This window comes from Onychomys torridus, chromosome 11, assembly GCF_903995425.1.
Source record: "Onychomys torridus chromosome 11, mOncTor1.1, whole genome shotgun sequence".
NCBI classification, from domain to species: domain Eukaryota; kingdom Metazoa; phylum Chordata; class Mammalia; order Rodentia; family Cricetidae; genus Onychomys; species Onychomys torridus.
The window spans coordinates 43,144,548-43,160,448 of record NC_050453.1 but is presented as its reverse complement, the minus strand read 5'-3'; the positions used below and the strand labels follow the sequence as shown (position 1 = coordinate 43,160,448).

General features: G+C 36.8%; 1 protein-coding gene across 5 annotated transcripts in view; it reads right to left on the bottom strand.

The window, feature by feature from the left end:
* Positions 1-15,901, bottom strand: part of Swt1 (SWT1 RNA endoribonuclease homolog) — a 69,226-nt gene that overhangs the window by 33,168 nt on the left and 20,157 nt on the right. For all 5 annotated transcript variants that reach the window (XM_036202833.1, XM_036202831.1, XM_036202834.1 and 2 more), the window contains 8 exons: positions 15,201-15,260; positions 13,026-13,155; positions 11,479-11,580; positions 10,783-10,971; positions 9,133-9,226; positions 5,522-5,667; positions 3,198-3,361; positions 612-750 (listed from right to left, as the gene is read on the bottom strand). In XM_036202833.1, the coding sequence (XP_036058726.1) occupies positions 612-750; positions 3,198-3,361; positions 5,522-5,667; positions 9,133-9,226; positions 10,783-10,971; positions 11,479-11,580; positions 13,026-13,155; positions 15,201-15,260 (1,024 nt within the window). The remainder of the gene's footprint in view (positions 1-611; positions 751-3,197; positions 3,362-5,521; positions 5,668-9,132; positions 9,227-10,782; positions 10,972-11,478; positions 11,581-13,025; positions 13,156-15,200; positions 15,261-15,901) is intronic.

Sequence of the window (15,901 nt, the reverse complement as noted above, 5' to 3'; positions counted from 1 at the left end):
TTTACTGAGCTCTGGGGATCTGAACAGAGGTCATTATGCTTATGCAGCAAGTACTTTACCTACTGTCTTAGATTTCTATTGCTGTGAAGAGACACCACAACCACAGCAATTCTTATACAAGACAACATTTAATAAGGTGCTGGCTTACAGTTGCAGAGGTTTAGTCCATTATCATCATGGCGCAACATGGTGGCCTGCAGATAGACATGGAGTTGGAGAGGTAGCTGAGAATTCTGTATCTTGCATAGGCAACAGGAAGTGGTCTGAGACACTGGGTGTGGCTAGAGCGTATATGAGACCATCAAAGTCCACCTCCACAGTGACACACTTCCTCCAACAAGGCCACACCTCCCAATAGTGATACTTACTCCCTTTGGGGACCATACCACACCTACTGAGCCATCTCTTCAGCCCATTTTTTTTTTGTCTGTCTGCTTTTAGAAAGAGCCCCCATGTAGTTTAGGCTGGTCCTGCACTCACTATGTAAGTTTACTTTCAACTTCTGATCTTCCTGCCTCCACCTCCCAAGTGCTAGGATTACAAGCATGAGTCACCACACTAGATTGGCTTAATACAAGCTATTGTGAAAGGGGAAAAAAAGAGATTCGTACCTTTAGAAAGATTTTCATATAGGCTCTCAATAGTTAAAAGCAACTTATTTTCCATAACTAATCCAAATACAGCCAGCCAATGTTTTTTAAAGCACTGCAATAGATTTATTAGAGTCCATGGTGGTTTCAAGTACAGCACCTGGAAAGTATTACAAAATTATCATCCACTGATTTACTTTACCTATTATTTAAACATACCTATGTAGAAACTTCTATACATATCCCTAATGAAAATATAGCTAGTTAAACTATTTTAAATTAAGAGGTGCTAATCACAATTTTTAAGCGGTAGGTCTATTACAGATTGATTTTATAAAATTCCTATTATTAACCTTTGGTTCCCTAACTTTTAAGTACATAAAGAAAGCAAACCTCAGTTAGAAGAATAGTGTAGTTTTAACCAGAAAGGTACCTCAATCTACTTTTGTCTTCTTTTAAATTAATGCTTTTGTTTTGTTTTATGTGTACAATCCTGCAATATATGTCTGTGTATATGTGTATCTGGTCCCCACAGAGGCCAGAAGAGAACATCAGATCCCCTGGAACTTGGGTTACAAATGGTTCTGGGTAGCCATGTGAATGCTGGGACCTGAACCTGGCTCGGTCCTCTGCAAGAACAGCCAGTGCTCTTAACCAATGAGCTGTCACTCCAGCTCTTCAATCTTCTTTAATATATGGTCATTTCCTTAAGCAAAACAATCTAAATATTTCATACGACTGGGGGAAAATATATATAGAAAAAAAGAACCAAGTACAACTGTCATCTACAACAAAGATATTTATAGATAACTGGTCTCTTAGTTTAGGAAGTAATCAATGCCTTTTTCTGAAACATTCATTTTCTAAGAGATATCCTGCCAGGCAGTGGTGACGCACGCCTTTGATCCCAGCACTCGGGAGGCAGAGCCAGGCGGATCTCTGTGAGTTCGAGGCCAGCCTGGTGTATAGAATGAGATCCAGGACAGGCACCAAAACTACATAGAAAAACCCTGTCTTGGAAAAAATAAATGAATAAATAACAACAACAACAAAAATATCCTATTTATACCAATCCTTCTAAATCTCTTATTATTCTTCATTATTTTTGGATTAGCATGTGATAATATGAAGCAGCAAACATATCACACTGGTAAGTTTTAGAATCTTGTTAAATAGCTGGAATAAAGACATCAGCTACAATTAATGGGCTATTACGTCCCTCCTAAAGACAAGTGTGAATTTGAAACAAGCATTAAACTAAGTTTTACAGCTGGGCGGTGATGTCGCACACCTTTAATTCCAGCACCTTGGAGGCAGAGAAAGGTGGATCTCTGTGAGTTCAAGGTTAGCCTAGTCTACAAAGTGAGTTCCAGGACAGCCAGGACTGTTACACAGAGAAACCCTGTCTCAAAGAACCAAAAAGCAAACCAAAACAATAAACTAAGTTTTACAAGTATGCTTGCTAAATTTGGTGTTTCATTTAACCAGAGAAAAGACATTAAGCTAAAGAAATTCAAAATATCTTATTATGATCAATTTTTCCTCTCATATTTACATGACATAAAAGTCAACTATATAGATGGGTTTGGTGGCATCCACCTTTAATCCCAGCACTAAGGAGGCAGAGGCAGGCAGATTGTGGTGAGTTCAAGGCGCTCCTGGTCTATAGAGCAAGTTCCAAGACAACCCAGTTTTCACAGAGAAACCCTGTCTCGAAACACACACACACACACACACACACACACACACACACACACACACACACAAAATCAAATAGAAATTCTGCCATCCATTTTGAACAAATCAAATTGAATGAGCAAATTATTTGGAGACAGGGTCTCTTGTATCCCAAGCTCACTACATAGCCAAAGATAATCTCAAGATTTACTCCTGATCCTCTTATATCTACCTTCAAGTGCTAGGATTATAGGCATATGCCACTATACATGATTTATGTGGCATTGGGAATAAAACCTGTGGCCTCGGGCACCCAAGGCAACCATTCTACCAACTGAGCTATATTTCTAGTCCTTGTGCAAGAACTTTAAGGATTCAATTTAAACTCTAAGAGGTCAATGCATCAAATATTCATTGTAGATGCACAATAACTATTCATTAATTTAAAACAAACAGACTCGTCCCTTGGAGTACCTCTTCTTTCTTATTTTTCCTTAATAAATCTACTTTTGCACTGCTCAAATTGAATAAATACTATATGGTCCTAACCTTTAAGAAATGTTCATCATATAATTATCAAAAAGTTATTACAAGGCCAGCAAGATGGTTCATCATATTAAGGCACTTGCCACCAAACCTGACAACCTGAGTTTAATCATGACAGAAGGAAAGAACCAATTCTTGCCAAACTGTCCTGACTTCTACAGGAGCACCATGGCAAACACACACCTGCACACATACACATACTTGTACACACACATACACAAAATAAATATATAAAATTAATTTAATAATTTTTAAGTTATCATAAAACTTGGAGAAAATGTAATATGGATTACTGTAGAGTTTAGTAATTTACACAAATAACTTCTAAGATAACAAATCATCAATAATAAAGAGAAATCTCAATTAATACAGTTAGCTAGGTACCTCCATCCAAAGATCTCCAAAAGCAATTTTCATTTCTGTTTCTAATATTGAAGATAAAGCTGTCCCAAGAGATTTTTCAAGATCACATATAATGCGTTCAAGTAGAATGACCAGCCCAGAATTTGTAGATTCTTCCTTAGACGTCTCCTCTACAGGTGCTGTTTCTTTAAGACAAAGTTTCAAGGCCTTACTAAAAGAGGTTATCTTTTGTTTTATTTTGAGACAGGGTTTCAAGCAGTATAAGCAAGTCTCAAAGTTATGGTGTAACTGAGGATGACCATGACCTTCTGACCCTCTTGTCTCTATTTCCCAGTGCTGGGATTACAAGTGTGTATCACTAAGCTAGGTTTATATTATATAAAGGCAAGGCTATGCTCATGCTAGGGAAGTATTTCACCAGCTGAGCGATATGCCCCAACTTAGGTTTTTTACAATAAATAAGTAACCCACCCTAAAATGTTTTTTTACTCAAACGGAAATATGAAAAACCAAGTTATTTTAACTAAATTGAATTTTACTGTCCTCTTTTTGTGTCTGCAGCAAGTGCTTTTATCCATTGAGCCATGTCACTGGCCTCAGTTTACATTTTTATTTATTACCCATCTCTTAACATTAAGGCATTGTTTTTTATTATTAAAAATATCAAAACAAACAAAAAACCAATAAGATAAAAAATACCAAAATGAAACAATGAAACAAACAAAAAGCCTACAAAAAAAAAAAGTCCATCTTGTGTTAGCCAATTATTCCTGGGCATTGGGCCTGTCCTGGAGTGTGATTGACATGCCCCATGAGACTCCATTGGAGAAAACTGATTTTCTCTTTCCCAGCAGGTATCAATCGCTAATAGTTCCTTGGTTAGGGGAGGGACTTTGTGTCTACTTCTCGGTGCTGAAATGAATTTTATTTTTTTCAAATAGAAGAATTACAAGAATGCCATATTTTCTGATTGTTTTTTTAACTACATAGAAATTGCATCAAAATTGATTTTCTTCCCCAAAACAGTGCATATTTCAACCCATACCAATAAAGTATTTTAAAATGAAGAAAGTTTCTGGCTTATCTATACTCATGCCATCCTCTTAAAAATAAGCTTTTATAAATTCAGTTGTTACTATTTCATTAACATTATAATTTTATATTTGAAAAACAATTACAATTTTCTTATAGTAAAATTCAAATACTAAGTGACTTATCTCTACAAACACCGGCAAAAGATTTAAAATGACAGTAATACAATGGGCAAACTGAAAGTTCACTCCTGAAAAACCATAAACTGAAATGTCCTGTAATTCCTCCCAAATGTCATTTTGAGTATCATGACAATGATATACTATTCTCAAAAAGGGAAGGAAGCAGTATATATATGTACATAAGTATTTATACAATTACTTCTAAAAGTATATATAATGTAAAAAAATCAACAATTACATTCCCTACAGAGGAGAAAAGGCCAGAAAAATGGTCAGATCCCTGGAGCCAGAGCTGTTTGTGAATGCTGGCAACTGAGCTCTGGTCCTGGGAAAGAGGAGGAAGCATTCCTAAGCACTGAAGGAAAGTTTCCCATAGAGGGAAAGTTGGGATACATTTATAAATAGTGCCATGCAATGTAACAGCCCATCAAATATCAAATCGCAGAATAGATGATTCTTTTTTTTTTTCTTTTCTTCTTCTTTTTTTTTTTTTTTTTTTTTGAGACAGGGTTTCTCTGTGTAGCTTTGAGCCTTTTCTGGAACTCACTTTGTAGACCAGCTGGCCTCGAACTCACAGAGATCTGCCTGCCTCTGCCTCCCAAGTGCTGGGATCAAAGGCATGCACCACCACCGCCTGGCAGAATAGATCATTCTAATAAAAAAGCAGTTTTACCCTTATATTTCTTAATTATTAGTTTAAATTTTAAGAAAAAACTATTTTATTAGTGTTGTATGATATTTGCTGTTTCTGTATTAATAAAAGGTTAGGAAATATGAAGCTAATTTTATAAAAAAATTAAAAAGTTCCACTTCAAAAGAATATTTCCTACAGCTACTAATAATTTAAATGATACACTTTGCAAGGTACAAGTTATCATGTCTACAATGATAACAGGTAAAAATAAGTGTGAGAAAATGGATAAAATTAAAATTAACTGGTAAAAGTATATGGACATGGACAGCAGTAATAGTAATGTTTGCTTTCGCTTTTTACAACTTTCATTTAATACATAAGTGTTCCAAACTTACTATTATTTTAAATGTACTAGAAGAAAATTTATTAGTTTCAAATGTTACCAAAAATATTAGTGCACGAGATGCATTTCTAATCATTCATAGTAAAAAGACTACCTGCTTTCAGCTGTTGCTTAGAAACACAAGGCTGATGACACGTATTTGTGTTCAGAGCTAAAGACGATATCTCCGAGTCCAGTTCTTCTTTGCTGAGCGACTTCACACCACTTATCAGGCCTTTACTCCTTAAATTTCTATCATCCCTAAAGGTGTGGTCAGGGGGAAATATTTATAAGATCAACTACATGTCAACTCAAGCACACAGGTTATCAATATAAACATTAAAAATGGTTAAGAAGTTCAGAAGTGAACTTGACAAAAGTATTTACATGGGACTAAAGGGGTCATTAGTGGGTATGACCCTGTTCATTCAGAGCACAAGATGCCCCTGGCCTCTGTGGCACTAATATACACACACCCATACATACATACACACACAAAATTAAAAATTATAAAATAAAACTCAAAAAAAGATTAATGCTTAGATTATTTGAAGCTTCTATACACTTTTCTCTAAGCACTAGCATAGTTCGTATATTTTCAATTTCAGAATTTGTATGTGTGTGCTTACGCACATATGCATCACATACATGGGTACCCACAGAGGCCTGGAGAGGCTATCAGAGTCTCTGAAACTAAAGTTCTAGGTAGTTGTAAGCTGCCCGATGTCAGGTTGGAAACCAAACTCAGGTCCTCTGCAAAGGCAATACACACTTTTTTTGTTTTGTTTTGTTTTGTTTTTGTTTTTTCGAGTCAGGGTTTCTCTGTAGCTTTGGAGCCTACCCTGGACTAGCTCTGTAGACCAGGCTGGCCTTGAACTCATGGAGATCCACCTGCCTCTGCCTCCTGAGTGCTGGGATTACAGGCGTGCGCCACCACCACGCCGGCGGCAATACACACTTTTAACTGCTGAGACATTCCCCCACCTCCAAAGCTTCATCTTTTAGGAAACAAGAAAAAAAGGGGGGAAGAAAGGCATAACAGTACTTTCTGGGATGATGGAAATTTTTTTATATCAAGAGAAATATGAACTATACCACTGTCGATTTGATAATGCTGATAGTTATTAATATATTTATGCATCCCAATGTTAAGTACATTTTCCCTCAAAAACAAAGAACCATGTAAAAATAATCTGGCTAGACAGGGAGTGAATAAAGATACAGACGACAGAAAGCAGAAAAAATGGCAGACTCTTAATAACTGTTGTAGCTACATTAGGATTTCATTCCTCCCTCCCTTCTAGAACTGGGAATTGAGTCTAGGACCTCATAGATGCTAGTAAGTGCTCTGCCACTCAACTATATTCCCACCCCCAAGAATTTATTCTTCTTCACTTTGAATACTGTTGGAATTCTTCATAATATAAATCTTCTTAAAAATAAGGAAATGCCATTTTAATTTTTAGAAGACTAAAGGTAGTGAGTGTGGAAGTAGAAAGCATGATGGAGTTAAGAGTAGAAAAAGGACAGTAGCATGTTTTAATTGGGGTCATGGCAGGGAGATAACAAAGAGACCCAAGTATGAAAGTATGTTCTTTTCATACTGCAGTATGAAAGAACAGTGAGTATCAAGAGGACTCCACATAGGGCTTTAGAAACAGGATGTGGCACTTTTCACTCACTTAAAAAATAGGTTAGGAAGAGCTCAGGGAATCCTGAGGAAGGTGGGGGGAAGGGCTGAGCCAGAGGGGTCACAAGAAAATGGCCCACAAAATCAACTAATCAGGGCTCATAGGGGCTCACAGACTGAAGAGACAATCAGGGAGCCTTTATGGGTCTGATCTAGGTCTTCTGCATACATTATGGTTGTGTAGCTTGGTATTGTAGGCAGAAGTTTCTGTCCCACTCACCAGTTCCCAAATAACCAACACAGAGGCTTAATTTTAATTATAATGCTCGGCCAATAGCTCAGGCTTGTTACTAGCTAACTCTTACATTTAATTAACCCATACTTCTTATCTCTGTTTTGCCATGTGGCTGGGTACCTTTTCTCAGTACAGCATGCCCATCTTGCTTCTCTCTGCATCTGCTGGTGACTCTCCAGACTTTTCCCTTCTTCCTCCCAGCATACTCAGTTTGGCTCTTCTGCCTAACCTTATACTGTTCAGCTACTGGCCAGTCAGCTTCTTTATTTAAACCAGTCACAGTGACATATATTCACACAGTATAAACGAATATTCTACATGGTATTATTGTGGGGCTCCTAGTGGGAGCTGGGGCTGTCTCTGACTCTTTTACCTGCTTTTAGGACCCTTTCCTCCAACTGGGTTGTATCATTCAGTCTTAATACTAGGGGATGTGCCTAGTCTTATTGAAACTTGATATGTCATGTTTGGTTGATACCCCTGGGAGGCCTGCCCTTTTGTGAGGGAAAATGGAGAAGGAGTGGATTTGGGGGAGAGGAGCAGTCGAGGGGAGGAACTGGGGGAAGAGGAGGGAGAGGAAACTGAGGTTGGGATATAAAACTTGGGAGAAGTATAAAAAAATAGTTTAGAAGAAAAAAACCAATAGTTATTCTGACTCCAGATCCCCTCATCTCATGAGGAGTCTGCCTTCTCATCTTCTCTTTAAATAAAAGTTGTTTTCCAAACCTTCAAAGAAAATAATGCATAGTATATTGTGTTGCATTTTTTACTATTACTACTATCAATAACTTATAATAACTGTAACATCATCACCATCATTATCCACACAACCAAACAGACACATCCTCACTATAGGTACAAATGGATAGATTACAACTTACATTATCATCACTTAAAGAAAAATCACGTTGAGTGTAGCAGCACATACCTTTACTCCCACTACTTAGGGCACAGAGGCACATGGATCTTTGTGAGTCTGATGTCAACCTGCTCTACCTAAGACTTCTAGGCTAGCCAGGCAGTGGTAGCACATACCTTTAATCCCAGCACTCAGGAAGCAGAGGCAGACGGATTCCTGGGTGTAAGGCCAGCCTGGTCTACAGAGAGAGTTCCAGGACAGCTAGGGCTACACCGAGAAACCCTGTCTTGAAAAACCAAAGAGAAAAAGTTCTAGCCCAACCAGGGCTACATGGTTACATGACCTATATGGTTATCTTGTCTCAATTAAAAAAAAAAAAAAAAAAAAAAAAGATTTGACCATGTGGTAGGGACTACTCTAATTCCTTTACATATACTGTCTAATAAACCTTATGAAGTAGGTATTCATTCTTCTGTTTATTATGCACAAAGAATCTAAGTTAGGAAAACTGTCCAGATTCATACATCTGACAACTGACAGACCTAGCATTCTAGCCCAGACAAATTTACTGCAGAACAGGTACCCATAACATAATGTAACATAAGCTACCCTCTCCTTGTACATAAACAAATAACCAACTTCTTGCCTCACATGACTAAAAAATTCTTTAAGATTTTGATATCAACTTTCCCCCTCCTTTCAAGTGTTCTATTATATAAATTAAATTGAAATAAAAGTTCATCCATTTAGTATCTCATTCCTCTAGAATCATGTAGCATAAAAAAAAATAATAGCTAAGTATGATTAGTGGTAGATTTAGAAAATAATTAAGTGTTTGATCCTTAATTTGGTGAATAAAATTTCTAAAATTCTTTACCAGAAGCTATTATTAAAAAAAAAAAACCCAAAAAACAAAAAACCCACAATGACTATGACACTCACGTGCACAGAATAATAAGAGAACATGGGAATAATTCCTGGTACTGAAGACAGCATTTCAATACTCGATCATCATTGTTCTCATCACTCAATCCATCTGCAAATGTAGCAAAGGCAACGTCAATAAGTATATTAGAAAGCTAGATACCACTTGAGCATGTTGACTCATGCCTGTAATTCCAGTATTCAAGAGACTGAGGCAGGAAGATTGTCACAAATTCAAGGTTAGCCTGGGCTACAGAGTGACACCCAGGCAATGGGGGAAAAAAGCTGGGGTGATGGCAGGGATGGCTGGGACAATAGCTCAATCAATAAATAAGTGCCTGTTTCTTCAGAATAACTGTGCCTTCCCATGCACAGGTGCACATACACAAACATGTATATACACATACCAGGAAAATACACCCAAAGATAAGAAATCAGGGTATCACCTGAGTAATCTAGGCAATATTTACACATTAAAATATGTAGAGTTTGAGGCAACGAAGCTACTCTGATACTACCATGGTGGATATATGTACTAACTATACTATACAGTTCTCTAAACCCATATAATGTAAACTGGGTGGCAATGATGTGTTAAGGTGGGTTCACTGATTATAATACATTTCTTTTTTTTCTTTTTTGGTCTTTTGAGACAAGGTCTCTCTACAGACTTAGCTGTCCCTAGAACTCACTATGTAGAGCAAGCTGGTTCTGAACTCAGAGATCTGCCTGCGTCTGCCTCCCAAGTGCTAGGATTAAAGGCGTGAGCTGTAATATATTTCTTATTCTGGTGGGAGGTACTGATTATAAGAGAATTATTACATATGCAAATAGGAAGGATATAAGAAATTTCTATAACTTCTGCTCAATTTTATTGTAAAGCTAAAACTTGTGTAAGCATCTAAGTTTTAAAATATATCTGAAAGGCAGAAAACTCATTAAATAAAATGAAGACAGCAAAAACAACGTCTTCAGAACTCCAAATCCATACTTCACAGTCTGTAAATTTCTTGTGTCTTGTTTATCCTTAACCTCCAAAACACTGCAATTAGACAAGTACCAGAAACACAGGCCCTTGGCAGAAAACACAAAAAGTGAGCCAGGCATGACAGCACACACTGACAGAGTACAGGCAGGAGGCTAAGGAACTCCAAGTCATCTGCACCTACATAGTGAGCTCATGGTCTGCCTGGCTGAGACCATGTCTTGAAAACCAAAAAGAAAAGAGGGGGGCAGAGAAAGTAAGAGGAGGAGAGGAACAGAAGAGAGAACAGGGGAGGGGGACAGAGGAGGGACTAAAAAGAGAAGACAAAAGGGGGAGAGAGGAGAGGAGGAGAAGGAGGGAGAGGGAGCAATAGAAAAGAAATGTAAATCATTATTAAAAAAAAAAAAGAGGGTGAAATCCAAAGTTTTACAGTGTAACCAGTATGCATACAAATGATGTAATCATTATCTATCTGTGAAATACTAACACGGCCAAACAAAGTATAGGAAAAACAATAAAACAAAACCAAAGACTCCCAAAATGAGTCACAAATGGTCACAACACCCATTCGATTTCACATTCTAACAGCTACACACTGTTAATTTTTAAAGTATTTCCTTCCAATAATAAGCCAGCACTCAAAGAATCTTTGTCAAGGCATACTCAGGAACAATAATACTTACAAAGTTTTTGGGATGCCAGCTGTAATGACTGACCCCACAGCTTTCTATCTTGACTTTTGAGGCTGTCATTGATGAAATGAATTGCAGGTACAGCTTTATGCTGGACGTGTTTTAGTAGTTTTCCTGCCTTCATACGATCTAGCTCTTGTACAACCACCCAGGGAATTAGTAGCACAAGTGTGTCAAAGCCTAAGAAAATAGAAAGACTTCTTAGAATCCAACATGTACTGAGCTACTAAATCAATTTCTGTAGAGGTCAAAGTTTTAAAGTACACAGGCTCCAGGCCATGCTGATGGATGGCTTGCTGGGTAAGAATATTTGCTGCCAAGTCTGAGGACCCACATGGTGGCAGGAGAAAAAGAGAATCCTACAAGCTGTCTGTAAATCATTCTCTAACTGCCACATATATCCTATGGCATGATAAGAATTTAAATATTAAAAAAAACTACCAGATTACAAAAAGAATGAATTTAGCAGACATGAGTCCTATAATCAAGGTTTACAATGTAAACAATTTCACAATAAACAAATAATTTTACAATATAATTAAGTGCCATCTAAAAGTGTATTTTAGATTCCTAGGTTAGGCTATCTTAAAAAAATTTCAGATGATGATAGATGACTGAAAAAAAACCTGTTAATACAGAATATCAACTCAAAAAAGAAAATCACAATCTGTGAATTTTTATATATACCTGGTATTTCTGTTGTCTTCAAAATTTTAACAAATTTGAGATGATTCATCAGAATATTTGTATCAATAACAATTAGAAGCTTTTTATCTGTGGCAGTATTTGCTAGAGAAGAAGAGCAGAGTTAGGATTATAAGACACTGATAATAAATTATGACCAAATTTGGGTATCATCAGAAGTACAGGTAATTCATTTAACTTAAAAACCTCTCTGTCTTGTAAGCATAATGGCATAAGAGGGTTCTCAAGCTACTATCTATCTGAGCCATTACTTCTTGCCATGTAAATTTCTTCCCAGGCAAGGGGTCCCTGGGCAGGATCCACAACCTTGTTTAAGCCAGAGAGTCTGGGCAGAAGAGGGTCAAAGTAGGACTTGTCTAGGTCAAGAGAAGGTAAGGTGAAGCAACGCAGGAACAAACAGGGTCAAGGACTGTCTACACACTCGGGAGGCAGAGCCAGGCAGCTCTCTGTGAGTTCGAGGCCAGCCTGGTCTACAGAGTGAGATCCAGGACAGGCACCAAAACTACTCAGAGAAACCCTGTCTTGAAAAACAAAAACAAACAAACAAAACAAAACAAAACAAACAAAAAGAACTGTCTATACAAGTGCTTTTAGGAACATTCTTATAGGAAGATGTCCTTTAAAAACAAGGAATACAAAACTCTGGTTATTTCAATTCTTAACAGGAAAAACAGTAATCATAAGTCCTAACCCAGCAAACTATCATAAATTGTGGGTATATTTTAATCATAAACTGACCTGCCCCAGCAGTAACTAAGGTTCTAAAAATCCTACCCTGCATCCCTGATAGCTATGTACTCAAGAAGTAGTATAATTAATTTTGTTATACTCTCAATAAAATATAACTGAAAAGCTAAATATGTGTAAAAGAAAGAAAATATATAAAAGCAGCAGTGTTATTTCATAGGACCTACGGGAAGTCATCTGGTAAGTTTCCTACTAGATCATACAGAAAAATGCTTAGAAATTTGTAAAATATGAGTGCTTTAAATATGAATAAGAGGTAGTACTGTAATTTTTACAGATAATTCAAAATAGTATACTAATTTATGTAATCTTATTTTTTTATTTATTTTTAGACAAGAAATAGATAAGACTATATAGAACAGGCTGTCCTGGAACTCTACGTAGTCCAAGATAGTCTTGAACTCCTAATTCTCCTGCCTCAGCCTCCCAAGAGCTGAAACAACAGGCATGTAGCACCATGTCCAGTAGTTATTATCTGTTCCCAGTAGTAAAAATTTTACTATACTAACAAAGAAACCATGAAAATAATACCTTTAAGCAAACTGCCTTCTATCTGATCAGTGCTCTATATGATTGAAAGAACTAAAAGTTATAATTAAGAGCAAAGCATAAAAGACAGTGCATAACTTGGTTATTCTTGGAAAATGTCTAATAGGGTAAGAAATACATAATTATCATTTTAAACAAGCACAATTTAACACTTTCATCTATACACTGTAAAAACTTGATGTTAGCGCAACAATTCTTAGAAAAGATCATATAAATTAATATATAGAGTATACCAGCGGAAGAAGGTACATCATCTTCCACCAAGTCAATTTCCATACTCATTAATTCTCCGGAAGGTGGAACCACAGGTAAATGCACACTTTTTCCCACACGTGCAGCATGGAGCTCTTCTACTATCTGCATCTAAATTGTAAAAGACCCCAGTGAAATGCTTATTTCTGGTTATTTACTGAAGATATTTAATAAGAGAAGACAGCAATACATCATGAAAACACCTTATAGAAATAAAGAAAGCACAGTAAAATATATGGATTTATAACCATACGGTTTTAAAATCAGTTCCTTTCTGTAGTCTCAGGCAAGCAAACTGTTTTACTACTTTAGAACTTAATTTGCCCATCTATAAGGAATATTACATTTTATCTTTTTTTTAGGATTTTTATATTAATGAAATAAGTCATGTGAATGAAGTTCCTTGCATAAACCCTAGTATATAGACATCGAAATGGGTTCATTCTCATATCTATTCTCATCTCAAAGTACTTTAAAAGAGTCAGCTTTCTCTTAGAGTGTGAACTGAGGCTATAGCTGAGTGCTAGAAAGCTTGCCCAGCATGTGTGAGCCCCTGGATTCAATCCCTGGCTCTACTAAAAACCAAAAATATCTCATCCAGTGTCCTGAGATTTCTAATATTACTTATCCACTAAATTCTGAATCTTTTACTACTAATTGTATTACACTTTAAGACTTTATTTTGTACTGGGTAACACAGGAGTGTATGTGCACAAGCACCTTTAACCCCCCAAGCCATCTCGTTGGCTCTGAACTATAATCTTAAGATCCTTCTCACGGGATGGAGAGACGGCTCAGCCGTTAAAGGCTAGGCTCACAACCAAAAACATAAGATCCTTCTCACTTTAGGAGTATTTCTCTGATGGTATTTTGATATAAAAAAATTAAATATGGCTAGGCATGGTGGCAAACACCTATAATTCCAGCACTCAGAAGGCTGAGGCTGGAAGATCATGAGTTCAAGGCTAGCTTTCTTTACGCAGCAAGAACAAGGCCAGCCTGAGTAACATAGTGAGAAACAGTCTCAGATTTAAAATTTAAAAAGAAAGAAGAAATAAGAATATATTCTATCTTTAAAGCAGTCATGAACAGTCTTCCATCAAGGGGCACTAATTCATAAGACAGGAAAATAAAAGTAACTATTACAAATAAAAGTTATCCACAATCTTTTAAAGAGAAAAATATAAAATGTTAGTGAATTTTAATTTACTCAGACAACATAAAATTATACACAATAGGCTGGGCAGTGGTGGCACACACCTTTAATCCCAGCACTCGGGAGACAGAGGCAGGTGAATCTCTGAGTTCGAGGCCAGCCTGGTCTACAGAGTGAGTTCCAGGACAGGCTTCAAAAGCTACACAGAGAAACTTTGTCTCAAAAACCAAACCAAACCAAAACAACAACAACAACAAAAATTGTACACAATAATAATATGAAGATAAATCAGAAGAATCTAGGTGGAAAATAGAGCAATGGGTATAAAGATAAAATACTGTGGACTTTCATTTGACAACCACCATTTCATCTTATTGCTGAGCAGAAAAATGAAGAACACATTGATGTCACACTGCATTTGGCAACTCTAGGTATACACATGAAAAAGCATAGCATTAAATCAAAATAAATTTAACTTGTAGCACATGAATACCACCCTCTGCTTAAAACAGATTAGCTTACTGGAAACCAAGGCAAAAGTCAAGTAAATGTAAAGACTTCTCCCAGTAATCACCCTGCCCACATGCTAGGATGAAACCCAAAGTCTTCTACTGCTAGACAAGCACTCCAACTGCACTACATTCCCAATACCCCTCCAAATGGTGTTTGATGACCTAATTAAAACTTGTAAACTGAACTTCCTAATAAGTCAATACAAAGAATTTTTTTTGGAGTTTAAGTAGAGACATCATTGTTTTCATTCTCCCAAGGTTTTTATAGACATTTTATTAAAAGTAGGAACTGCTTAGCTAGGCATCCTGGCATATACCTGTAACCCCACCATTCAGGAGGCCAAGGCAGGAGGATCACAAGTTTGAGATCAGAGCCTAGGCTACATAGTGAGACCCTGTCCCACACCTTCACACATATACCCGAAAAAGGAAGAAAGAAAGAACTGGTTGAATTTCTTTAAAATAACCAAAGTAAGTGCATCAGTAACCTCTTCATCTGTATCTTGGACATACTCAGATGACACTGAAGAACATGGTGTTTCAAAATTCTGAAATGAGAAAGGGTTCTGAGTTAAGCCTTGTGTGATGTATAGTATCTCTGAATTCAAGTGGTCAACTACCAGAACTAGTACCCATCCTGCCCCCAACAAAAAATAAAATATCCATGTATCTATGTATCTACGTATGTATGTATGTATGTATGTATGTATGTATGTATGTATGTATATATGTATCTATCTATCTATCTATCTATCTATCTATCTATCTATGTGTAAGTCAAAGGACAACTTGGGGGAGTCAGCTTTCTCCTTCCACCATGTGGGTCCCAAGAATCAAAACTAAGTCATCAGGTTTGGTGGCCAAGTGCCTTCATCCACCAAGCCATCTTGCCAGCCCCACCATATTGACAAACAAAAGTGTCTCCAGGCACTAATAAATACCCTGAGAGATAAAACTGCCCCCATATGAGAAATCACCCCTAGAAAAGACCTATTCTACCACGTCATAAAATGTGAGTTATATTCTTAGGGGTTTTTAATTATTAAAATACTCATCTTTCAATTAACAGAATTATACACCCTCCTAAAGAATACCCATCCTAAAGAAAAATAAGCAGGCTTTCAATGGCAGAAAAATTTTATTCAGAGATCAGTGAATTGCTTCACAGCCCTTTGGCTAAGATCAAGTA